Below are 26,281 nucleotides of genomic sequence, written 5' to 3' on the forward strand. Positions count from 1 at the left end.
CAATGCCATATCAGTGCATCAATAAAAGCTTATAGCAGAAAAAAAAATGTTTGCTGAAAATCAGCAAACTAGTATAAGAATTTTTGAAAAATGGGGAGAAATTATGAAAAAACAGATTTAAGGAAAAAGGTATATTACTATAGTTTATTATTATTATATAATATATTGCAATAATAATATACTGTTATATTAATTTAATATGTTTATATAATAAAATAATATATTATTAAATGCCAAACCCACAATATAAAGTAATAATTTAAGCCCATAGTTGGAGAGGACAAAATACTCAAGGAAAATAGAAGATTCACAAAAGCCAAATGGGAGTCACGCCTAGCAACTTCAGCTTGTGCTACTTACTGAAAACCATGAAAAAATCTGAACTATGGGTGTTGAGTTTTAGTGCTCAAATAGAAGTGGAAATTGCAATAAATTGTGAACACTAGGCATATCCTGAGTGTCTTGCCTGGTGCTTTTGACATTTGCATATTTGGCCATAATTGCTGCAGAAAGCAGCTGGTCCCTGTCGATATCAAAGCCAAACCAGGCCCTAAAAAAAGCATAATTTGTTTCCTCCTTTTAGGTTTTCATGGGTTTGCAGATGCAGCAAGACTAGGTGCACTTTTTTCTTAATTTTGACTTTAATAAAAATGATTTTAAAAACAATATTTCGCTGACTGACAGTCAACGCTTAGACCAAGTTCCATGATTATTTGGGGGAAAAATCGTACTCGGTGCCAATTTTATAAACATTAGTTGTGACTAATTGCAGATTTCTGCATCTATATGAATATAACATGACTTAGTTCACAGCTGCCAGTCTACCTTTTTTTCAGCCTTTTTTGACACCTCAATAAAAGCATGCTGATGTGGCATCATATTTGGTGATGTGACCCTGAATGCTTAGTTATAAGCAAGGGACTTGCCAGGCAAGCTGCTGTAAGAAATTGCAAGTGATTTGAAATTTCCACATAGGATTTTGAGAGGGGCGTAGCTAGGGTGTGCAACAAATGGATCCTTTCTTTTAAAATCTCTAGATGAATGACAAAGACTAATAAATTCTATAAACACCACTAAGAAATTTGGCAGCAAATCCTTTTTCGAAATTCCCTGTAACAGAAAAAAGGGAATGCATAAATAGTTTAGTTGATGCTGCTAGCTCCAGTGATATGAATTGTACAGAGCCATTGATAATCTGCTAGTAGACAAGAGCTGTTTATAACTTAAAACCACATTAAATGTGTCTAAATGTGAAGTACGGTAAGAGATATAGAAAAAGAAGGTTGCTGAGATTGCTCTTTCAATATTAAATGTTAAAATTTGCTTAAGATACTGTTAGCATGAATTATATTTTCATTGACATCACTCTCAAGAATTAATGACCTAATACACTTTATACAGGTAAAAAAATTTAAAATTGTAGTTCAAAATGAAAATTTTAACACAACTGTCTTCTTTTCTCTTTGTATGTGGAAGTGGAAGGCTTTACACGTTTTCTTCTATTTACTGAATGTAATGTCCCCATTTCAGAAATGAAGTTCAGATTAAAACATTCATAAATATTAATAAATTATTAAGGCAGTAAAAGGGATGCAGCTGCAGTTGCTACAGCAAAAAGGACATTAAAATGCTGCTAACATAGTTAGATTAAGACCAGAAGACAAAAAAAATTGCAACTCTTTTTTTAGCACTAGAAGCTAAAAAGTTAAAAAGCAGCTGCCATTGGATTGAATAATGTAACCACTTGGATTGAATAAAATAACCAAATGAAATTAAGTTTAATCAAGAGACATTCAAAGATTGATGACCCCTGGATAAATAATTTATTTAAAGGAGTCTAAATAATGAGAAGAGGAATCACTCTAAGTCACAAGGTTCGAATTTGAATTCGAGTTCGTCAATCATAAAATTCAAATGAAATTCGGCAAGGGTAAAAATTTGGAAAAAAATTCGACTTTAAATTTTAGTTATATATACTTATGTATTTTTAAATATTAGTAATATAACCACAAAATTGTCAAAATAGTTCAGCACTGCTAAACAATTTAACTAAATAACTCAAAATCAGTTTAAAATAAAATACTATTATATTAAATATCATAAAATTCGGATGAAGTTCGGAAAGATTAAAAGTTCACTGAAATCTGAATCTCATGGATGAAATTCGACGAATCCTGTGACTTAGGAATCACTTATTTGTGGACATATTATTTTATTCTCTGTGTGTGGAATGTGAGCTAAGGTTTGACCAATTTGATGACAAAACCCTTCTAGGCTTGGAATTTAAGGATTAGAAATTAAAACATTAATTTCTATTTCTGAGTTACTGAAGGAAAATCCCCAACGTAAGCTATCATTAGAAAAATATTTGAAAGACATTTAAAATGGAGAAATCACTGCAGATTTGAGCAGAGTTATAACAGAGATAAATGGATAAGTTCTTTATTTTCTGAGATACATTGCAAGCTTTAAATCTGAATTCCGTAATAATTGTTAAGACTACAAATTCTAGGTTAGATTTATAATTCAAGTATTATTATGAGTTGGCATTTATTATACTTAAATAAAACTAGGAAAATTTAGATCGGGACATTAATTTGATCACAAATTTGTGATTGTGTTTTTGCATTGTAGAACGTTCATAACATGTCATTTTTCTTTTACTTGTGCGCAGGCTGAAGCACAGAGGTCCAGACTGGAGTGGATTATCTCACCATGACAATTTTTTTCTTGCACACCAGAGATTGGCCATAGTGGATCCAACATCTGGGGATCAACCATTATACAATGAGGAAAAAACAATAGTTGTTACCGTAAGTTTCCAGGCCTGCTAAAAGGAAGCGAATTGTCAATTTTGGTGTAATTCTAGTGAAATGTCTTTTAATTGGATTACTTGTGAGTTTCTATCCTTGAAGGATTTTATGATTTCCTTTGCAAAAGCCTAAAGTCTCTATCCATTTCCCTGACAATCAAACTACCACTACTGCTTTCAGTAACAATGGCATATATTGACAATTGCTGTTAATTGAAGTTGGCTTTCTTATCCTACTATTTAAAAGAAGATATGCAACCATATAGTCTCGTGGGTAGTCATGTTGACAAGTTTCCTATAAGAGCTGAGTTAACTGCAAGAAGAGAGGTGTGAAGTCAACATAGGACATGTGCTGACTTAATAACTAGAGCCATTGGTGGCACTTGATTGCATTCAAACAAGACATTACACGTGTTCATTACCTACCTAGGATATCAACTTAAACAAAAAAGGTGAGATATAAAATACTATACCAACATGGGATATTTGAAAATTGTGGGCAATTTATTTTCTCTCTTTTTATTCCATCCAGTTGTATAGTATATACTATACTATTCTATGCACAATTTTTTAACGTGACAATTTATGTTTTGGTTACTTCATATGACTGTCTTTTTTCCTTTTGATTCAAAATAGTTCAGTGCTATATAACCGATTTGCCTTATATCAAAGAATATGGCCATTAAGGAAACATTTCAAAATTTTACAGGTGAACTTGTTGTTTATTAAAGCATCAAAACTAAACTTCCTCAGAAACCATAAAATTTGGAAATCATGTGATAAAGATTTTAAAATTCTCAATCAATTGTATTTATGCCATTTCAACAATTTTTGTATCCTGATGACAATTACATTGATTGGATACTGGATTAAAAAACACAGGGTTGCTTTGCAATTTAATAACAAGTATTCCTATAGGGGAGAATCAGATAACTGTCATTTCATTTTCTTTGCAATTTAATAACAAGTATTCCTATAGGGGAGAATCAGATAACTGGCATGTCATTTTTGACAATGTTCTGATGGGTTTTAAGCTTAGTTGCCGGATTTGTCCTAGACAAGCCGGATCTGGATTCATGCTTGGATCCTTGACGATCCGGGCAGGCCTGCGGATCCTGATGGATCCACAGTCTGGCTCTGCCTGGCTCCTCAAGGATCCAAGCCACAGCCTGAGGATCCACAGGCAGAATCAAGGATCCTGTCTGGATCCTCAAGGATCCAAGCCACAGCCCGAGGATTCGCGAGGATCATAATTTCATTTTGTAATTCAGTAAGTCAATGTGAATGTGTTGATTTTCTTTATAAGTGTGAAAATAAATCAATTATCAAATATACTAGATTCATAGATCCATACCAGAATCATGGATTCATACTACGAAATGATTTAGTTTTAGAATTATGTATATTTCTCTCATTTTTTTGTGTGTGTGTGTACACACACCCACACACACCCACTCGAATCCTCCATGAATCATAATTGGGAAGAAAAAAAAAATCCCGAATCCAGGGATCCGATTCACGTGCCTGAATTGGATTCACTTCATGAATTGGCAACTAAGGTTTTAACACTGTATGGTGTTCCTATTTTTTTTTTTTTTCAAAATTCAAGTGATATCTTTGAGGATGTTAAGAAAAGGCTGGTTTGACAAGGTCTGCTCATTGTCATTTCTTACAGATCTTTCTCCACATTTTTGTTTCCTTTTTTTCAAATAGTCACAAAGCTATTATGGCTTCTGGGTAGGCACGATGAGCAGACACTTATAGTGAGAGGAGGGATGAATTAGTACAAGACATTTTTTATTTATTAATATTTAACAACCACTAGAGCAATCACATAAGCTTTCAGGTGAAAACCACAAGAAAGACTACTTGATCTACTTTGTACATCCAGCCACAAAATAAAATTATTTTATGAAAGTTTGTATGCACCAGCCTGCTGGAGACACAATTCCCACAACTAGGCACCAACTTAACAAAAGACACTTATCTGTTCTTTTAGGAGGTACCAACCTTCAGATAAACAAAGTTTTTGCCTTCTCAAATATTTCTTCTTAACCATCATTAAAATTTAGTTTATAAAATCTGCTTATAAATGATGCAATATTTTTTCATGCATATACCACTCCATAATCTGCATGTACTAGAAAGATATCACTTTTGTTCTACTTGCCTTCTTGTGCTCATCTCATCTTTCAATACCTTTTCACGCCTCTTCACAAAGAGAAACTGATTTTTCCAAGGGAGGTTAGCCAGTTTCAAAGATGTACTCCAATCAATATTTAAATTGGATGACTTTTACCAAAACATAGGCACCAAACACATGGGTTGGCGATACTAAATTAAATAGTAATAGCTACATTAAATCTCAGTATTATTCCATGGGTCTGCCAGCCATTAGCTCTCTTTCAACTTCAATAAAATAATGTGATATTAGTTCTCCTTAACATCAATGGCAATATTTCTAACAAGGCATATATAGTTTCTCACGAAGCTAGTCACCCAATTAACTAACTTACGATGGCATGCATACTCATTTGTCATTTTAACCAGATTTTCTTTCATTAGCTTAGACAACCATGTTGCTCACTTGCCTTGAATGTCTCCACAATGACTTTACACACACAATGACAAAACTATGATCCTTCTCCTTGGTGTACTATCTGTTTTCCTCTACATGTTTAGTATCCAGAGCAAGGTAATTAGTGTTACGAGACTTGGGCTCAGCAGGCTGATGACATGCTCACACAATAGAAATTTAGTCCCTTCAAAACAATTAACAGTGTGATGTTGTGAGAAATATCAAAAACCTGCATTCATAGTATGGTGGTCCCTCTTCTTGGTCTGCTGATAATTATGCATGGTATGATACTCCATTGTAAATGAAATTTTTAAATCTTTTGACAATGGAACCTTTGATTTGCCGATGCATGTTCAAGAGCCTCAGCAACCTAATGAGTATAACCAGACACGGACTTAGCAGGCTAACTTTTGACCCAGTCTTGACAGATATTTGACATAATTTCAATGCTAAACATTGGATTTCCCAAAATTATAATGGTGATATTATCTAGAAACTTTCTATAAGGACCAGTGTTACTGCTCAGGTTTGGAATGTTATTGGCAGGGTTTGTCTGGGCCTGCCTGAACCTGGATTCAGAGGACTTGCTGATTACTCAGAGAGTCTTTCCATTCAAATCTTGCAGTTATTGGTTTGCTTTCTGTAGTTCAAACTTTAAAGGCTTCTCATGCAGGTTTGAAAAGGCCATGCCTTCTAGCACGCCTCTCTGCAGAGGAAGCTTTTACAGAAGTAATATGCAGCCCGATGTTTGATGGGCTGCTTGAAAATAATCTGTGCTGGTTAATTTAGGAATGATGTGTTGATCAGCACACAATGGTTCTGTCTTTTGTATTAATAAAAGGTGGAATCTCTTTGTATTGTGTGAAGATCTAGATCTGACTTTTTAAGGCAGTGATGTTATTTTTGCACTAAATCTTTGGTTCAGGTATGGGTTTGGGATTTTGCTAGTATGGTAACTTTTATATGGATGGGTTCAGCCATATATATAAAGATAATTGATAATTCAATGTCAAGTGTCAAATCAATAATAAATTACAATCAGCAGTTATCATATTTTTATTCATTAAGAGCATCAATGGTATCACTTGGTTAATTCGAGCCTCAAGCAGCTGCAGTGCCATCAATATATACCCACAATGTAGCAAAAAATGCAGAGTTGAATACACAGTTGATAGTGACAAAGATTATTGTTAATCAATGTCAAGTGTCAAAGCAATACACACTCAGCCAATAATCTTCATATTGCTTGTCATTGAGAGCATCAATGTCATCACTTGGTTTGTTTGAACTGCAAGTAGCTGCAGCAGCATCTATCTATTGAAGAGGAATCTGAAGATTATTGATTATAATGTTGTATTGATTTGACACTTGGCATGGAAGTATCATTTATCTATGTCACTATCAGCTGCATTTTCAATCTGTTTGTCTATCTGTCTATTTACCAGGTGCTTGAAGCTTCAATCACTTCATAATAAATAATAAATGAATGTTTAGATTACTTGTAAATGGTCATTATAAATCAGCTATATAAAATCTGTATATGAATAATTTTTTCAATTTACTGTTTTTTAAACAATCCAGTAATGAAGGCAATGGAGAAAGATATCTCATAAGTAGTTGACTGTTTTGCCATTCTTCTCATTATTAAGGTTTTACTGAAATAATTCTGGCGAAGAGATGTTGGTATTGTTTGTGTTTGTGGAGATCTTCTTACTGGGCCCAGGAAGTTACCAGTATTTGTGCTATACCTTGGGATTGATGTCAGCACAGTAGGCTCTATATTGCTTTGACATTCTCTCTAGGAAGGTTTAAAATATAAATATGGACTCTGCCACATCTCTGTCTACACAATGAAATGTCGTATCATTTATTTCTTCCAATTCTAGATTGAGTAATTTGGGTACTTGGGTGCTCTAGGAGTATCTCTTGACTTTTTTGGTGTTCGAGTGTGGATGATTTATTTTTGTGTGTTTTGTTTTCTGCCAGTCACAGAATCTTGCATTTTATTCATACTATGTTCTGTTAGAGACATGTGGTGCTCCTCTTTATGTTTATAATATATATTTATACAATAAAAATATTATTTCAGATTTTTATTCCATGGTTCTTTGCTGGCATATCTTTGGAAAAGTTAAAAGGATTTAAAAGACTATGTCAATGTGCAATCAGAGGTGTCTATCTATGCTGCAGGTGAATGGAGAGATTTACAACCACAAGGAATTAAGGAAAACAGTACTCAAATCCTGCAAATTTAGGACTGGGAGTGACTGTGAAGTTATTGCCTACCTTGTAAGTAAATTTTATTGAGAAGTTTTGCATCATGTCTTAGGTTAAGTGTTTGAATTTGTGAGCCTTTTTTCAGTTGATTTTTTTGAGGTTGAAGTTTAATGGGATTGCAGTTGTTGTATCTTAAACTTTTCTGGGATGTAGTGGAATTTAGGGATACTGACTACTTGTGGTTTGAATATATCGATAGTATGAAGAATTCGGTGAGGACTGCGTTGATATGTTGGATGGAATGTTCTCTTTTGTTCTTGTGGACACCCGTGACAACAGCTTTCTTGCAGCTCGTGATGCTATTGGCATCACACCCCTATATACAGGCTGGGGCCTTGATGGTATGCTATAGCTCTCTGAAATTGGTGCTTTTAGACATTTGATATTATATTTTTGATTCATCCTTATATTGCTCTTAGAAAGATCAATTTGCTGCTTAATGAAATTGACACTTTTAGACATTTGATATTTATATTTTTGATTCATCCTTATATTGCTTTTAGAAAGATCAATTTGCTCTTCCCTAAGTCAGTGCTTCTATTTACTTTTGTAACTTTGTTTTGTTGTAGGATCAATATGGTTTGCATCTGAAATGAAAGCTTTAAATGATGACTGTGAACGTTTTGAATGCTTTCCTCCGGGACATATATATTCCAGCAAAGCAGGTAATTTATATACCACTTTCCTGATGATGCTATGAAACTATCTGGTGTTCTGTTACCGGTCCTCATTCTCTTAGTGTTTTTTGGGAAATTGAAGGCATCAATTGGGATTGCAACCTTAAGACTTTTGAAATCGAGGGGAAGAGCACACATGAAGAGTAGTGCCGTAGTTTTTTTGTTTCACTTATTTGAGTTCTTTTTTCAATGACAAGCAAAATCTTTACAAGCTTACATTAACCTGAAGACTTACCAGGTTTTCTTTTTTACTGTGTGTTCATTTATGCTTTCTTTGTATGTAAGAAATTACATCTTTGTTCAAAGTTTGATTTTAAGCAGTTTGGTTGGAAAACTGTTGCAGGAGGCTATCGAAGATGGTACAATCCACCTTGGTTCTCAGAAGATATTCCAACAGTTCCATACAATCCCTTGGTTTTGCGACAAGCATTTGAGAATGTACGGTATTGCACTTTCTGTATCGTTTAAGTTTATGGCTTTGTTTTGCTTATTTTGGCACTACTATCTATTAGTTCAGCAAACTTTCCTAATCCCTCTATGAAAATATAAATTTAATTCATAAACAAATTATGTGCTCAAGGATGAGTTCATTGCTTTTTAAAGATGCATTTCAGTTGCAAAGCTAAGCCTTTAGAAGGGCTAGCATTGTTTCAAAATAATAAGAGAAAGCCTGAATTCAAGATGTAGATTGATTGTGAGTATGGAATACAGAAAACATCTATATTTGCATCCAAACATCCCGATGAGGCTTAAAATAAGGACCCCATTCTTTATTCACGTGCTCTATATCTAATCTTGAGTCAAGTTTATAAACTAATCGTAGCTGCGTGCTTAACATGATTTACACCAGCTAAACTGGAATTATCTTATTTAGAGCCAATCTAAGGATGATACTCCCTGGTGTAGAATTCTTTTTATCATTCTCTTTGATTAACACTTTGTGAAAATATGAAGTCAGTTCATAAAAAATTATGTGTTTGAGGATGAGTTCATTGCTTTTTCTCTAAAATGCATTGAAGTTGCAAAGCTAAGCCTTTAGAAGGGCATTGTCTCAAAATAGCAAGAGAAAGCCTGAATTAAGATGTAGACTGATTGTGCCTACAGAATACAAAAAACATTTATATTTGCATTCAAACATCCTGATTAGACTATTAAAACCATATGCATAAACTTACAGCTATATCTAATCTTGCGTCAAGTTATAAACTAATCATAATTGCAGGCTTAACACCAGAGAAGCTGGGGCTACATGCAGGATTTACATCAGTTAAACTGGAACTACTTGATTTAGAGCCAATCTTCAGGATGGTACTCCCTGGAGTAGAATCCTTTTCATCATTCTCTTTATTGGAACTCTTTGAAGAAGATAAGAGAACTGCAGAATTAGATGGATCTAAAGTAGGAGGCAGTGCCTTCAAACTCATCATAATGTAAATTGTAGTCTTTAGTATTTACCAACAGAGTGTCATCAGAAAAATGGAGAAGCACATAACTGAGAACACAGACTCATTATATATTTTTTCCTTATATTATCTGGTTATAGCTCAATTGTTTTTAATAGTTTATATAAAGATTAATTTATCTTAATAATAACATTGGCCTTTGATAGCTCAATTGATAATAGCTGGTTATAGCTCAACTTGAAGGAAGAGAAGTACAGTACAGCATTAGATGGATCTGAAGAAGGATGAGCAGCCTCTTCAAACTCATCATAATACAAAATATGGTGTTTAGTATTTACCATCACATGATCGTTAGAAAAAGGTGAACCACATCACTGGGAGCTCATATGCTCATCAGATCCTCCTTTTTTTCCTTCTATAAGCTGGTTATGGCTCAACTATCTCTATAATAAAGATTAATTTATCTTAATAATAATATTAACCTTAAATATAGCCTGAGGGGGTATCTGAGTTGGACAAAGGCATTTGATCCAGGTCCATGATGTCCAAAAAAAAGTTCGACTCCTACCTCAAATTACTCAGTGGCAGTGACATGTGGGTTGCGGCCACCATCCCAGGTTACAAGTCTCGCCCCAGCTTGTCCCAAGGGGGAGACTGAGCTGGGCAGCAAATTTTTCTCAACCTTAAATATCTATTCTTCATTGTTTTAATTACAGCTTTTCAAATTTTGTTCTCAAGTGCTACTTATCCTCAAAATAATCAATCTTGCTATATTTGGTGTATTATGTTAACCAAAACCTTTTATTTTGATGACTACGATCATCCTCTGTTAATTGTATGGATCAAATAAGACTTAAGTGGTTATATTGATTTCCATAATCTATCTAGTCCAGCATTCTTCTTCCTAGTATGATTAAAATTGGTATTTGATATAATCAGAGTGGATGAAAAACCAAATTTCTTTAATTGCTCTGAGTACAACATAGTTACATGGACACATTATGTTTACCATTGTGAAAATAAAATAGTAAACTCAATCAGCTTTTCATATTTCTGTAAGCTCTGTCTGTCAAATGCTTGACTGCTCAATAAATTCACAACAAATCTGAATCCCAATACAATCTCTTTGTTTTCTTTACTTGTAGGATTTGAAGAGATAATCCTACAAATTAACAAATGTCCACTTAGATTTTACTGTTTAATAGGATCTATTTGTAGAATCCCTCAACAATTTCACAACCGTGTCCCAAAATCTCAAGAACAATCTCAGTAAAGTCTCAAGGTTGGCTTCAACAGCAGCCTCAATAGTAGACCTTAACAGTAAACTTAGACAAGTTCTTGTATATTCCTAACAAATCTTAAACAGCTTATCACCACAATTTTGCAATAATGACCACACCAATAATCAATATCCAAACGTCATAGCTCCTTTTCTTCACATCCACACTCAACAACATGGAATTCTCATATTTATTGAAGTTTGGTGAAATTTGGCATAGGTTGGACTCAAATTACCTTCTACTGGTGATCTGATTTGTTTTACTATTTGACTGTTAACAAGTGTTAAATAGCTTTCACATTACTCTTTTACAACTGTTTGAAATTGTTTTTCACATTATTATGAACTGTGGAAGTCTCTTTTTTTGGTAAACTACATGAACAACATAGAACCTGGCTTTGAGCGATTTCAGACTTGACAACATGACATTTGCTGTATTAGAAATTCAGGAACTTTGGCATAGACTGAATCTAAATTGTCTTCCACTGTTTATGTAATTTGTTTTTGATTGTTAGCAAAATTAAATAACGTTGTATGACAACAATTATTTTAAATAATTTTCCACTATCAATATGGAGGAAAGTGGAAGTCTATTATACAACTATATAAACGAGTGAGACTGGAGCTTTGGTTTGTTGAATGATTTGTCTTTCATCCCCTGTTTTTCTCATTTAAGTTCTAATCAATGGGCATATTGGCAAGGCCTGCCATGGGAAAATTAAGCAGATTATATGCACTTAATGTTTCTTACCTTGCTAAGTTGTCAGTTTGGGTACAAGTATGAGAACAACCTGATATCTGGGTATGCACACAGTTCTTTTGGGGGTTTAGGTATGTGCGTGTGTGTATATATATTATATATACATACAAAAATGTCAAAGAAATATACAAAACTGTAAAACTAAATCATTTGATTATGATTGTATGATACTTCATCATTGATCAATGCCAAATGCCAAAGATAAATTCTATAGGCCAATTGAATAAGCCTTAAAGACACAATAACATCACCAAATACACGTATTGTGCAAACTCAAAGTTGTAGTCTACTTAAATAATCAAATGGGTGTTCGAGGGCAATGCCCATAATGGGGTCTGGGGGTAGTGCCCCTAGTGGGGTCAAGGGGCAGTGTTCCCCATGGGCTCAAGGGGTAGCACCACATAGTACTTCATGGTGGAAATCTTTTTATGGCCTCATAAAGGTCCGTTTTAGGTCCACAAATGATTCCCTTTGGAAAAAACCACCCACCCTTTGAAATATGCCAAAATGATATGAGAGCAAAACAACAAACAAAACGATATATTGTTAAGCTGAATGGCCTCACAAAGGATTGTTTAGGGTTTTGAGCAAAATAAAGAAAAAAACACTTAATTTTGTGTTTTTAAAGATAAAATGTGATTGGGCTGCAAATGTGCATACTAGCCTGTGGATGTGCACCATAGTCCATGATGTGCATCCCAGGCACATCTGGATTGGAGTGTGTAATGCCTTGCCAAGGGACACCCTTGGAACAATATATATACCATAATGTACTACATATTAAAGAAACATAGTATAGTCTAACTTTGTTATATCATATAACTAGAAATCGAGAGGATAAAGAATGTGGATGTTTACTGCCTTGTCCAAGTAACAACAAATATCACTGCATATTGAAGTTCCGTTTTCTTGTTTTTGCGTTGTTTTCACCATGCCCTACTACCTGTAACTGCACACATGTATATGCAACTAAATGCAAGTCATTAGAAACATGATCATAAATATAACCTTAATCAATTTCTATATAGACGAATTGTCATTGAGATTGAGTGTTATAATCTCATTTTAATCTTTAAAGACAAGACCTGAGGGCTAAACTTAAGTCCTAGGGGTTCATTACTGATGGTCTTGCCTATGCGACATAGAGACTTTGTAGTTTGACACTCAATCTCAAACCATTTATAATAAAATCATTAAAGTATGTTTGCAACCCTTTTTAGGGTTCCATACACTAGACGTTTCTTTGTTAGTTGTCGCTTACTTAGGTGAAGCAAGTACAAAAACCTACGATTAGTCAATAGCAGGAAATTGATTTCAAAATCCAAATATAGAGTAATAGTCCAAACTATAATAAGATCACTACTAGTCCATGATGGAGGTTATCTACTAGTCCATACTATAATAAGATTGCTATTAGTCCGTGATGGAGGTTATCTAGTAGTCCATACTATAATAAGATCCCTACTAGTCCGTGATAGCGGCTATATCACTTAATAGACATGAGATCAGGTCTACTTATGCAACACTCAACAACCTAAACACAACAAACAAGAATACACTTGCCCTGTCTCAAATACATACAATATGAATACCATTTTGACAACTCCCAAGAAGGTACGAGACATATATCCAAATTTATTAATAATGCATTTCTGAGAATAACTGAAGCTGGTAATCACGTTATTTCCAACAAAGACATTTATACTCAACATAATTGCATGGATATGCATAAGAGATCTGCCAAGAAGGGCATGAAGGTGGCAAACAATTCATTCAACAATAAGTAATTCCATTATATCAATATTACCTCATGAATGCATTAAGGCTTTAAGCCTATTATGTTTATCATCTCATTGTTATACTTTCAATATCATTTGACAGATTTTTATCAAAACGAAGTCCTAAATACATATAATTGCCTCAAGTACGTTATTTATCCATAATGGACGTCTTTGCTTCGAGGAAATGCAATTAGATAATAGTCCCGCTACACAATTGCATAATCATAGTTATTGAAAATAGAGCATACATTAAGTAGCGCATTTATAATCATTAAGAAGAATATCATGTTACACATTTATAAGTAAAACTGTACTTTATTTTCTTGAAAACATAACCTGATTGTTGTCCTCCAATAATATTTTTATCGCTGCAGTCAAAACTACAACCTATAATTTAATCATTAATAACATTATAATTGAAAACTAGAACATTTAACATCAGTTTCTTTTATATTATTAGCAATGATTTTCATATCATGGATAGCCTTTGTGACATTTCTAAATAAAATGGAGACCTTTATCACATAATAATGAAGGATTGGGTCATATCAAGCCTAATATCATGCCAACAATCTAGTTACAAGAAAAAGGCTATTGAGTTTAACAAAGGATCAACCTTTGCGTATGTCTTAGGAGTATTTGTGTTTTTTCATAGAGGAGAGGATATATTGTTTTAACATGGGGCGGGAAACTCCTGTAAGTTTTGAGAATGAACTCTTATGAGTTCAACCTGATAGGGACTTTGGAGAAAGCTAACTCTTGGATTTTCCTTATAACGATAAGTCTTCCAATGTTGGAAATATCCAATCCTCTATTGTTTATAATCTTAAATTTCTCATATAAGGATTTCAGATTTTGGTCCTAGTTCAGCATTTCTTGCCACTTGGAATTGTCTTCTAATTCTCAAATCCCCAATATGTTGATATGGCCGAACCTATGACTTAGGTATTTTTAACTGTTTGATGTTGATAGTTGCCCCAACCAATGCATTTCAATGCCTTATGGAACATTTATGTCATTGATTCTACCATTCATCATTTAGGGCTTCCTTAATCTTCGGAGTAAAATCATATTGATCCAAAATCAAAACGTGGGATAAGATTTTTGTCATAGCATACTTGTTTGTGATCTCCTCCCAAATCAAATGCACTCCAATCTTGTTCTCCACTCCATATCTAGAGCCAATCTCCTTTGAAGGTGCCCATCCAACAAACTCCGGTAGTTTTGATCAAAGGAGCAAACTATGTGGAGATCCTAAATGCCCTTTGAGTGAAACCACGTCCCTCCATTATTGCTTTGCCTTCTAAGTTGGGCAAAGTGCACCACATGTCGAGAACATAAACAATAATTGCAAAGTGTTATAAATCATCTCTAAGAAATGTGGTCCTATGGACTTCAATGATTGCATAAAACACACAAAATGGACCGTTATTGTTCTACTTCTTTCATCATTGAAGTATGCAATTTTTATTTTAATAGAAAACATTCAAGATTTGGAAAGTTTATATATATATATATATATAAAATTGGAAAATCCTTAATCATACAAAAAAAACCAACAAAATCTACAAAATTGAACTCTGACCTCTTTCAAATGAGTTGAGAAGTCTTGGAACAACTGCTATGGACTACTAGATGCTCTTAATGCAAACCTATCCCTCCTTGATGTGATTTTGTGGATTCCTTGATGCTCTTCTTTTTGCTAGTTGCAAACCTATAGCCTCTTGTTTTTCTTCCTCTCTCACTTTTCCTCTCTTCTTCTCATAACAAGAAAACATAATAACTTTTAGGGCATATTAGAAAGCTTATGTAAAAAAGAAGGAAAAAGTGTATTTTTCATTTACCTGTCGTGACTATTGTTGACCAAGTCTAGCCCATGGACGCGACGAGTCATGGCATGACTTACTGGCTCTGCTAGCCATTTCGGTCATGGTCTATGACTTGGTGGGTCATGTTGGTAGGCCATGAAAACCCTCCGACCTATTCTTGCCCCGCAAGTTTTCCCTACGGTGAGTTTTGAATCATCGATTTCAACAATAAGATAGGAAAAAATAAGCAATTTGCAACAATAAATAAAATTGAAAATAAATCTCATAAGTTGTGGCTAAACTATCACAAACAAGGATAAACAAATTGTTATCCCACCGCACAAGCACAATAAAAATCACCATGTAATTGCACATTTCATCACCATGTGACTAGAACTAGCCACCCAACAAGGAAGCATGGAGCAATTGTTCAGCTATCGCAATAGCCCCTTATTTGGTACAAAATGAGCAACACCATTACCTGACATGGAGTGTACTCCTTGGTTACACCCCACGTCATGTTGCAATGTGACTTGACCATACGCCAAGTAGAGAAGCTAAACATTGGTTGTATGTTGCATTGCAATGCACTGCATATAGAAAATTTGCATAGGACACATACGTTATAGTGATACCTTGTGGAGAAGGCACACAAAGGCTATTGTCGTAGCTAGAGGTATACATGATTAGGGCCAACCCATATGCTTACAACGCTTGAACAACCAAGCAACTACGGGTGCCCCTCTACAAGCATGCATACATGCATCTCCCTATCGCTTTGCATCAAGTAGGAATACATAACATACATCTACTACGTCTTTATGTATATACATAGGTGGCAATGTGTCCGCAAGCTCGACTTGCTACCTTCAACAACACGACATCATCATCAACATTATGCCAGAACTTTAGTGGAGTGTGGCATTGTATCTATTGCATCATATTGGAATATGTGCAGATGCATTATCCATCACAACATGGGTAAAATAATTTCCCCCCACATGTTGGATCACATAAATATGCAAATGTACATGAAGCCTCAATAATCATATATCTATCTATAGAACCCATTACTAAGTACAAGTATCATGCTCAAGAACTATGGGGATTTGACTAACCACTTATGAACAATAACATACACAAGTCCATGACTCCATTATAAGGGAAAGCGTTGGTTACTTCCTCCCTTGAGTAGTAGAAACTAAGGTTGCTTCATGCTGCCATCACTCTTACGCTGTTTGTTCTACCCAAGGAAGTGGTATTGGTAATGCTACTAGTATACTACCCCTTCACATATTGACTTAACTATAACCACAAGTTTGTCATCAGGAGAAGCATTTCCATTAATGACACCATTATGAAAGAAATTCAGTGCTCCCGATAAATATGCAACACAATCATTTCACAAGATCTGTGTTAGTCCTCTTTCCTAAATATCATTGTATACCATTCATCCATCCTGCAGAGCATACACAACAATACTTCCCTCATTTCAAGTATAAGAAAATACCATTTATCAAATAATAGTTTTCAGTAACATATAAGAAAAGCTGTCAAACAATAGCACATTATGCGACATTCATTGGATAAGCACACATTTCCATATTCTAATTAAGGGAGATAATTAACTTCATATCACACACAAATAAAAACTCTACTCTTTTCAAGGCACAAGGTACTAGTATTTATCAATGTGATAATTTTGATAATTCATAAGGAAATCCATCAATCAACAATATGTATGCCAATATTTGTTGGATGAGATCGCAACTCCAAAGCCCAATTAGGGGAGAAATTCACATCACTACTTACATATCTACTTAACCACACATAACATTTGTATTCCATTAAATGCATTTTCAACTCTTACCAAGTCAAAGACGAGTGATTTCCTAATTCAAACAAGGACATGAAGTGGTTATTTTAAATCCATGTAATACTTTTTCCTTTGTTGCTTATGGAATTGATTGTGTAAAGGTTTTTTTCATCAACGTTACGGATCACACTCTGTGATCCATCATCAGGATGAAAGAGAGAAAGCAACAAGCGAAAAATTGGATCACATAGTGTGATCCAAAATGTTGATGAAAATAATCATTGCACAATCAATTCCGTAAGCAACAATTGAAAAATTCTTATGGACTGTGGAAAGTCACTATCCATGTAATAGGTCAATTCTATGGTGCTTTTACTATTTGCATCATATTTATAATATATTGACGCAAGCATTTATGGGAGCTCCTAGCTTGACCAATGTAGTTGACCTTCTATCATACTTATCCAAGTCATAAATGAAATTTGGGGACTTAGGTCCTTTACCTACAGTTATTTTTAATCAAACATGCTTTACATATTCAATCAATGGTTCAAATAATACCTTTGCATCTTGTCACCTCATGTTTTGAGTAACCTTACGTAACTCCTTCCCACTAAAAAATGAGAGAGATTGGAAAAAGTGGTTATAGGTAATTCCTTCCCACTAACTCCCTCCTTACCTCATGTTTTTATAATTTTTTTGCATTTATATCATATATAATTCTTTAAAGAATTAAACGTTATCATATTGTTCAAAGTAATAAATTATTAAGTTATGTGTGTGTGAAACTAAGTTACTAAATTCTATCTTTCACACAATTAATTCTTCAATTATGATTGTAATGTATATATGTTATTGCATACAATGTGTGAAATGCTGGTGAGAGTGAAAAGGCATAAGGGGAAAATTAATATGCAGAGAAAATATTGGAAAAAGAAAGTTCGGTGAAAAGTAGTTACAGGTAGTTACCAGCTACTTGTCTTTGAGTTCTTTAAAAGGGGAATGGCTTTGTTGTAAAGGGATTCCCTCCTCCTTGGGGAAAAAGGGATTTTGCAACCAAAAATTAAAATATTTTCTTCGTAAAAGAACAATGGCTTTCCTCATGAATTTCTTTCTTTCAGTAGTCTGTGTGCTATGGCAAAGAGAGTGATCTGTGTGTCACATTTTGAAGGAATATTGATAAACAGTGTTTATCAATGTTTGAAGTTATTTCTTTGACGAATATAAGAATTTTTTAAGTCTGTGTGCTTTGAATATTCTATATCTCTGGCATTTGCAAGTATTTATTTCAATTTCTCTCATTATTTATACCAAATTTATTAATAGCCTTTGTGCTATTAATAAATTTTCAGACTGGCTGCAGTTATTTATTTCTTGGAGAGGGGGGATAAAATTAAATATAAAATTGCATTTGAGGGAGTTGCCCCTTTTTTGAAGCAGAGGAAAATCACCCTTTTCATGATGATTTATCCAATGTTGCAAGCTTTTGTTTCTGTCCATTGCGCTAATTTATAAGAAAAGCACAGTGACAAAATCTTCTTCTAGCACTTCTCTAACTAGCACCTTTGTTAGCCATATATCAAGCAGAGAGGAGAGGGAGAAAGAGATATTTGTTTCCATTTCCAGTAATCATTAACAGCAAGACCTACTATTTAGCTTCACAATCCACACTAAAATAGCTTAATGCACATTCATTTGAGCAAACACTTTCCTTCGCTAATCATGGGATAACTTTTATCATTTGACATGGTGGAGACATTATGATATTGCTATTAGGGTTTAGCTGTGTAGTTTTTGAGTCAAACTCATTGACTCAATCCATCTCTCATGAGAATAACCGGGACACTTAGCACTCATTGGATCTAGGTGATGCTCACAAAGGTGAAGCACTGGGACTTCCCGGGAGGTCACCCATCCTAGTATTGCTCCAGCTCGAGCATGCTTAACTATGGAGTTTCCTCCATTTTTAAACCTGCTCTGCTTGTGACCCCATTTGCAAAACCTTCACCAAGTGTTGTGCGTAATGAACAATTCATTAGAAAGCCCCTTAAGCTCATCAATTGATAAGTAGGACATAATTTTCCACAAGAAGTCAAATTATGATATTGCTATCAGGATTTAACTATGTAGTTTTTTGAGTCAAACTCATTGACTTATGTTTCATGGGTAGTGACTCCGTAGTTAAGTGCACTCGAGCTAGAGTAGTACTGGGATGGGTGACCTCCCAGAAAGTCCCGACGCTTCACCTCTATGAGCATCACCTAGATCCACTGAGTGCTATGTGTTCCATTTATTCTCATGAGAGATGGATTCATGTGAATTACTACTCATGAACCATGAGTCAATGTGTTTAACTCAAAAACTACCCAATTAAATCCCGATAGCAATATTATAATTTGACTTGCTGTGGAAAAATATGTCCTACTCATCAATGTTGGAGACATCCCAATGCATTACATTGCACATACATGGCATTGTTGGAAGAGTTAATAATAATTTTTAAACAATTCAACATAATTAATCGCCCATCTCATGCATTCATTAAGCACTAGTTATTACAAAATAATTTTCCGGTAGTGCCTCACTTGCTATCAAGTGTCTAAAAATTAATTTCAATATTTTTTCAACTCTCTCAAATGAAATAACTGCTTTGTTTATTCATCTGTTCAAAGGCCATTTGATCTCCTTGATTGCCTCTCCGCATAACATAGTATAAAAACTTGGCATGATAGTCAAAATTGAACACTTGAATAAAAATTTGTTGGAAAACTACAATCTAATTGAAGACTGGAAAGGTGCTGGTAAATAAAGATGGCGGAAGCAAAGGTAGGAAAATAATTGGAACAAATATTCACAATGGCCCATGTTAAAGGGCTGTAAAGCATCTAATTATTGCAGTGAGAGAGAGCTCGTATTTCCTTGGGAGGTATAGGGACTGTTGCAAGAGAGCCTAGTTCTTAAAATTCCTTTCAATCCTGACAGAGTCCAACACATTGCATTTTATGACAGATGTGATCAACCCAGATCTGTAGTGAGAACACTGTAGACTGGCACAAGAGTAGGTGCTCCAGTTGTTGGCTCTAAACAGGCACATTAAAGTGGGACCAACTGCATTGGAAAGGAATATTGATTTTGCCACACAGCGTTGACAGAGAGAATGTCCCGTACCTGTACACAAAAGAGTAGTTGGTGTTGGTGGAAGTTTGTGTCCGCTGAAGGTGAGATTAGTGCATTGTCGGTGATATGAAGAAATTTGTTTGGCAAAGATAAAGAATGTGTGCTGTCTTATCTAAAAAAAATTGCTGAAAGAAAAGTGCATCGAATAAAGAACGAGAAATAGCTTTAACAATTTAAAGGAAAACTTGGTTGTTGTTTTGTTTTCAAAGTGAGTGTAAGTTGGTTAGATTAGGGTGCAGAAGGTGAGCAAGGGAATGGGATATGTTTATCCTTTCAAAAAATTGATAGTCATGAGTTAAATTCCTTTATTTTAAAGGGGCTTAAAAAGTGTTAATTTATTTTTTGTGCAAAAAAGCTTTTAGACATGCCAAAGATGTTTAAAAACATGGTAGGATGATCATATTGAAGTGTAATTATTTTCTTTGAATTTAAGGTGCAGAATTTTCCAGAGGAAGGCTAGAAGTTTGAGGTTTAGGTCTGCTAATATGGGTACAAAGGCAGATGTCTTAGGTTGCTATTTCCTATAACCTTGACAAGCAGTCTAAAGATGTGTCAATAGACACTGCAAAGGCTTCTGTTGCATTTGATTCAGCGAGATGTAATGGTTACATTAGAGATGCTTGAAAGCTGTCCTGCATGGCATATTGACAGAACCAAATGATCATCTACAATTTGCTTTGAGAAGGTTCCTGAATGACAGGAAATTTTATATGTTTGAAAGCTGGAGGCAATAGATACCTCATTAGGTGCAATGTAGGGATCCACATGAGAGTGTTTGTTCAGTCTGTCATTTCTAACAAACATAAGGGTGGGTTGGGGGGTGATGTTGGAAAATATAATATTTATCTGGTTTGGTGTTGGTTGGCACCTGGCATGTTGACATATCCAGTAGGCAGCTGAAATATCTTTCCTTGAAAATAATGATAGATCTATTTGAATTATGAGTCACAATCTAGTGCAAGAAAGTGGAGAAGCAGCATTCGAAGATGCACAAGATAGATTTACAGTTAAGAAAGTGTGCAAGAACAAGATACTCTTGCATAAAGGTGGGCAAGGATGTGTTTGCAAATAAAAAAATGCATACAAGGAACCTCCAATGACACTTTATTAGCCGATAGGCTAGTTATGCAGGAACATTCTGACGGATTCCCATGATGTCTCACCCGGAGAATAGAAATGGCAGATGCCGGAAATTATAAAACACGTCAATGCATTTGTTAGTCAAAGTAAATTTTGGGAAGGATAACTAAATTGCAGAATTTACTGCAACATAGAAATCCGAGCCATAGTCCATTGTTTCTAAAGCGAACAAATTTGCATTCTTTAGTTTGTATTAAATGCGCCAGGCTCTTTACAGTGCAGAATAGATAAGCACCACTATGACAGTTTACTGCTCCTGAACTCCTGCCAACCTGGACTGACCGCCAAAAGACACTATAGAATAATACAAGATTAAACAAGACAGAGATACATGCAAGACCCTTGCGCAGAGCTGCATCTGGAAACCAAATTATCAACCTGCTGCTATGTAAGTACAAAATTTTGTTTTGTAATAGATATGTTCGCAGTATATGAACCATTGTCGACTGTTGCTAGAAATGCTCAGCATTCAACATTCAAATGAGGGTGACTAGCTGAAACAGGTCCTGTTCAGAATGATGTATACAGAAGTTCATTTTTTGGCATATAATTTGGAAAATTAAAGCTTTTGCAGAAGCTGTTTAGAATTAGTCTTTTGCAGGTAATACGTGTTTGAAAATTGTATCTAAAATTGTTTTTTAGTTAGAATTGTAATATCATAATTATACAAAAAAAATGCTAAAGAATTCGTGAGGTCAAACATGTTTGAAAATTGTATCTAAAATTGTTTTTTAGTTAGAATCGTAATATCATAATTATAGAAAAAAAAAATGCTAAAGAATTCGTGAGGTCAAATTGTACAAGCCACCCGTCTGATTTCAGAAGCTTTATGGATCAGCTCCATTGCTCTTTCGTTTATTAATCATATTATAAGGCCTTCAGTCTATTTTGCCTAACAACCCATCTAATCTCGGGCCTCCTGGTCTATTTACTGAAAGTACCAACTCTAACAACTGCTATTACTGAACGCCTCTCCTTCAGCTATCAAAGTTAGTACAACAGACATTATCACAGGTATAGATCACAACAAACATCTACCTGTGGAAATGTCCCTTTGGTCAATTATTTGCCTCTACCTGATTAATCTACCCTGTTCCATCCTTCTCCCCTCTCAAATGTTTTCAAAAACCGATCTAATGATGGGGGCATTCAGTGTTGGATGTGATTGTTCACCCTCCACAGTAACCCGATGATTTCTAATCTTCCTTTATCAACTTTGGAGTGTGCATGCTGTGAAACTTTCCATTGAAACAATCATGGCAAATCAAACAAGCTATAGGTGTATTTTGCATGCACAGGTGGCAGGGAAAGAGCATAATCGTAAAACATCAGTCTAGCAATAACCTCACAATAAAACATGAGGAAATGAGAATCTGAAAATGAGCTTTAAAACTGGAAAGGAAAGGAAACAGTGAAGTTTACTGAGCACAAAACTGCTGCAGCAGCCCGGAACCGAGCCTTGTTCTGTACTGTGGCAGGGTACTATTCTACCACTTGACCACTGGTGTGGGGATGAAGGGAACTGGCAAAGATGAACTGGGCATGTCATGGTAAAGAGTAACAGGAGTAACTATCAAACCCCATACCTCTTGCATGCCAAGTGAGTGCTCTACCATGTGAGCTGCATCCCCAACGTGCGCATTACTATGTGTGCGGCTTAGTCACTGGAAAGCATGGGGTTTCCTGTGCTTGTTCACAATGGCTCTGTCTTGTCTGTTTTCCTGCAACAGTGGTTTGTTTTATTCCTTTGTTTTCTTCCTGTTGCTTTGTTAAAGTGTAACTTGGTCTTTCTCTTTTGCTTGGAATCGATGTTATCCGTAGTACTTGATAACTATTATAAAACGAAGAGAAGAATTGATCCCTAACATACCATTATAAAGTGAATTCCTATATTGAAATGCTAAATATACAGGTTAGACCATTTAATTAGTGATTTGTAATGTTGACCTCTATTATTTATATTCTAATAATTTCTTTGTATGTGTTATGGATATTCTTTGAAGGTATGCTATTGTCTAATATGAATATCAATAAAATTTTAGATACACCTTTAAATGTTTTCATATTGTTAGAATATATTTTGATCTAACCTATATTTGTCAGCTGTATTTGATTTACTGTTAGTTTATGAATTATTATTTTTAGTTCAAAATGTGATTGTATTGATTTAAATATTTTGAAGGCTATAGTAAACAACAAACCAATAAAATGTAATTTGTAAAAGAAACAAGTGGAATATTAAATTACAACTTTTGTTAGAAAATTTTCAAGATACATTTAGAAGAACGAATGCTTGTAAATGCAATTCAAAATAATAATGGAAAAGGGTGCCTGTAGGTTATTTGAATATAGAATTAGCATTATAAGCTTAAGCCATCGCAAATAGAGCAACATCAGGGGTAATCATAGACATTTCGAGTGATGCAACAAAAAGACAGGAATGCCCCCACCTACAACACATACAAAGAAGACAATATCGATCGGCTCTTCTTCAATGAGTTGATCAGCAACATGGCAAGATAATACAAAAAGCCTTGCAAACAAAATCACTTCAAAAATTCTTGAAATAATAGAGAAAATTGGTTCAATGAACCAAAATTTGCAAAATGTTCAGGACCGTGAGATAGAAGGTGGAGGAAGCGGCACAACACGAACATATGATGAGTGTGGTCATAGACACATGCTGCAATTTACAATGCGGACTAAAGTATGATGAGTATTATGGAATGGGGAGTGCCTTAGAACTGGAACATATGTTCCACATCTACTTAGAAGATGTTTAGATAGATCGTGTAGAAAATTAAGCCCTTTTTTTGTAATTAAGAATTGGTGTGCTAGGCAATCTACTTCAAATTGAAATCAAATACGTAATAAAAAAATTGGTTCCACCCATTGTCTAGTGTACCTAATAAAAAAGATAGAAGTACACTTATATCTATTGTGTAACTTTTTTTAGCTAAACAATATAATACCAACTATATTTTGCTAGTAAAGTAGTATGAGTGCAATAATGACACAAAATACAAGTGCAATATTTGGAATTTTATCTTAGTGCATATACAAATCAAAAAAGGAAATAAATAGATGCTTACAAATCTCCAAAAAAATAATCCCATGATAAAAATATAAGTGTGTTGGAAGATGAGAAGAAACCATTGCAAAGTATGCAAAATGACTAAGATACCAGTGCACCCAAGAAAGCAGTGGAGGTGGAAGCGGATGCCAGGGGATGTGGATGCCTCTAGGATGCTTTAGATGTTTGAAGTGAATGCCTTGATCTCTGAATTCGTGAACGTAAGCAACACCAGCAGTGACTAGTGCCTTTGAAATACTCATTTTTCCAGTGATGAGAAGTGAGGAGAGTCTTGTGTAATCTTAATGGGGATAAGGAGAATAGGGGAGGAGTATAAAGATAATTGAACATTTTAGGTAGAAAGTAAAGCAAGAGGAGGCAATACAAGAGACAAAGATTGTTATGATCCTATGGGTGGTTTTGTAGTCCACTTGGGATTGTAACCACTGTGGTGTCCTAAGTCACAGGATATGTCAAATTTCATCCATGAAGTTTGAATTTCAGCGAATTTTTATGCTTTCCAAACTTTATTTGAATTTCATGATATTTAATATGATATTGCTATAGCTATAATAGTATTATTTTATTTTAAAATAAAATTGAATAATTTAGTTTAATTATTTATCAGTGTCAAACTATTTTGACTATTTTTGGATATATTACTTATATTGAAAAATAAATAAATTTATTTAAGTTCAATTTAATATCGAATTTCTTTTACCAAATTTTAACCTATGCCAAATTTACCTTGAATTTTATGATCGGTGAACTTGAATTCAAATTCTAACCTTGTGACTTAAGTGGTATCCATCTACCCTTGACAAGCAGATGTTAATAGGAAACTACCCCATTTCCTTCATTGGCCTACACTATTATTTAATAGGAAGCTGCCCCATTTTCTTCATCGAAATATCCTTTGAATAAATAACAATATTATTGATTTCGATCTCGATGAATATCCTAGATTTGTGTTAATCGGAATTATACATAAATCAAGTTAGAACTAGAAATTTGTAAAAGCAAATGTATTCTTTCTCGAATATCAATTTAGGTTCATTGAATTGGTATAGTTAGAACAATTTATTAAAGTTAAGTTAAATTTATTTATTGTTTATAACGTCAAATTTAATAATTTTAGTTTAATAATCTAAATATATGTAACATTCTTTACTTTAAAGGTAGTTACTCATTTTATATTTAATTTTAGGACCTATTTATGTAATGATTTTCTGATTTGCATTGGAGTCTTGAACATAGATATATTTGATATGGTTTATTTAGTTATTAGTTATTTTAATTTGAATATTTGTGAACTATTAGATATCTTGATCAATGTTACTGGTGAAGTATCATACTATCAAATGATTTAATTTTATATATTTCTTACATTTCTTTGCATATATATATATACATATATATATATATATATATATATATATATACACACACACACGCACACTTGGCTCCAACCACTCACCACACCTCAAAAAAAGAAAAATATCACACATCCACGCACCTGATTCTCGCATCTGCATTTGTACCCGCACCCTACCCTAATCGGTAACTTAGTAAAATGAAAATGAACTTTTAAAAACATGCACAAAAAAAAGTTTGCACAAAAATGATATGGCCCCTCAAAGTTCCCAAAATGAGAATTGCCCAACTAAATCACCAGGAATACTGAAAATTTGAAAAATGCA

At 34.3% G+C, this 26,281-nt stretch overlaps 1 protein-coding gene across 1 annotated transcript in view; it reads left to right on the forward strand.

Moving 5' to 3' along the window:
• LOC149551183 (asparagine synthetase [glutamine-hydrolyzing] 3-like) overlaps positions 1 to 26,281 on the forward strand; it is a 71,625-nt gene that overhangs the window by 2,813 nt on the left and 42,531 nt on the right. Inside the window, exons 4-8 of the mRNA XM_089786762.1 lie at positions 2,675 to 2,813; positions 7,581 to 7,679; positions 7,867 to 8,008; positions 8,237 to 8,332; positions 8,688 to 8,782. Coding sequence (XP_089642888.1) covers positions 2,675 to 2,813; positions 7,581 to 7,679; positions 7,867 to 8,008; positions 8,237 to 8,332; positions 8,688 to 8,782 — 571 coding nt within the window. The remainder of the gene's footprint in view (positions 1 to 2,674; positions 2,814 to 7,580; positions 7,680 to 7,866; positions 8,009 to 8,236; positions 8,333 to 8,687; positions 8,783 to 26,281) is intronic.

The sequence above is a fragment of the Cupressus sempervirens genome, chromosome 6 (assembly GCF_028749045.1).
Source record: "Cupressus sempervirens isolate cs-2001-9-10 chromosome 6, ASM2874904v1, whole genome shotgun sequence".
NCBI lineage: Eukaryota > Viridiplantae > Streptophyta > Pinopsida > Cupressales > Cupressaceae > Cupressus > Cupressus sempervirens.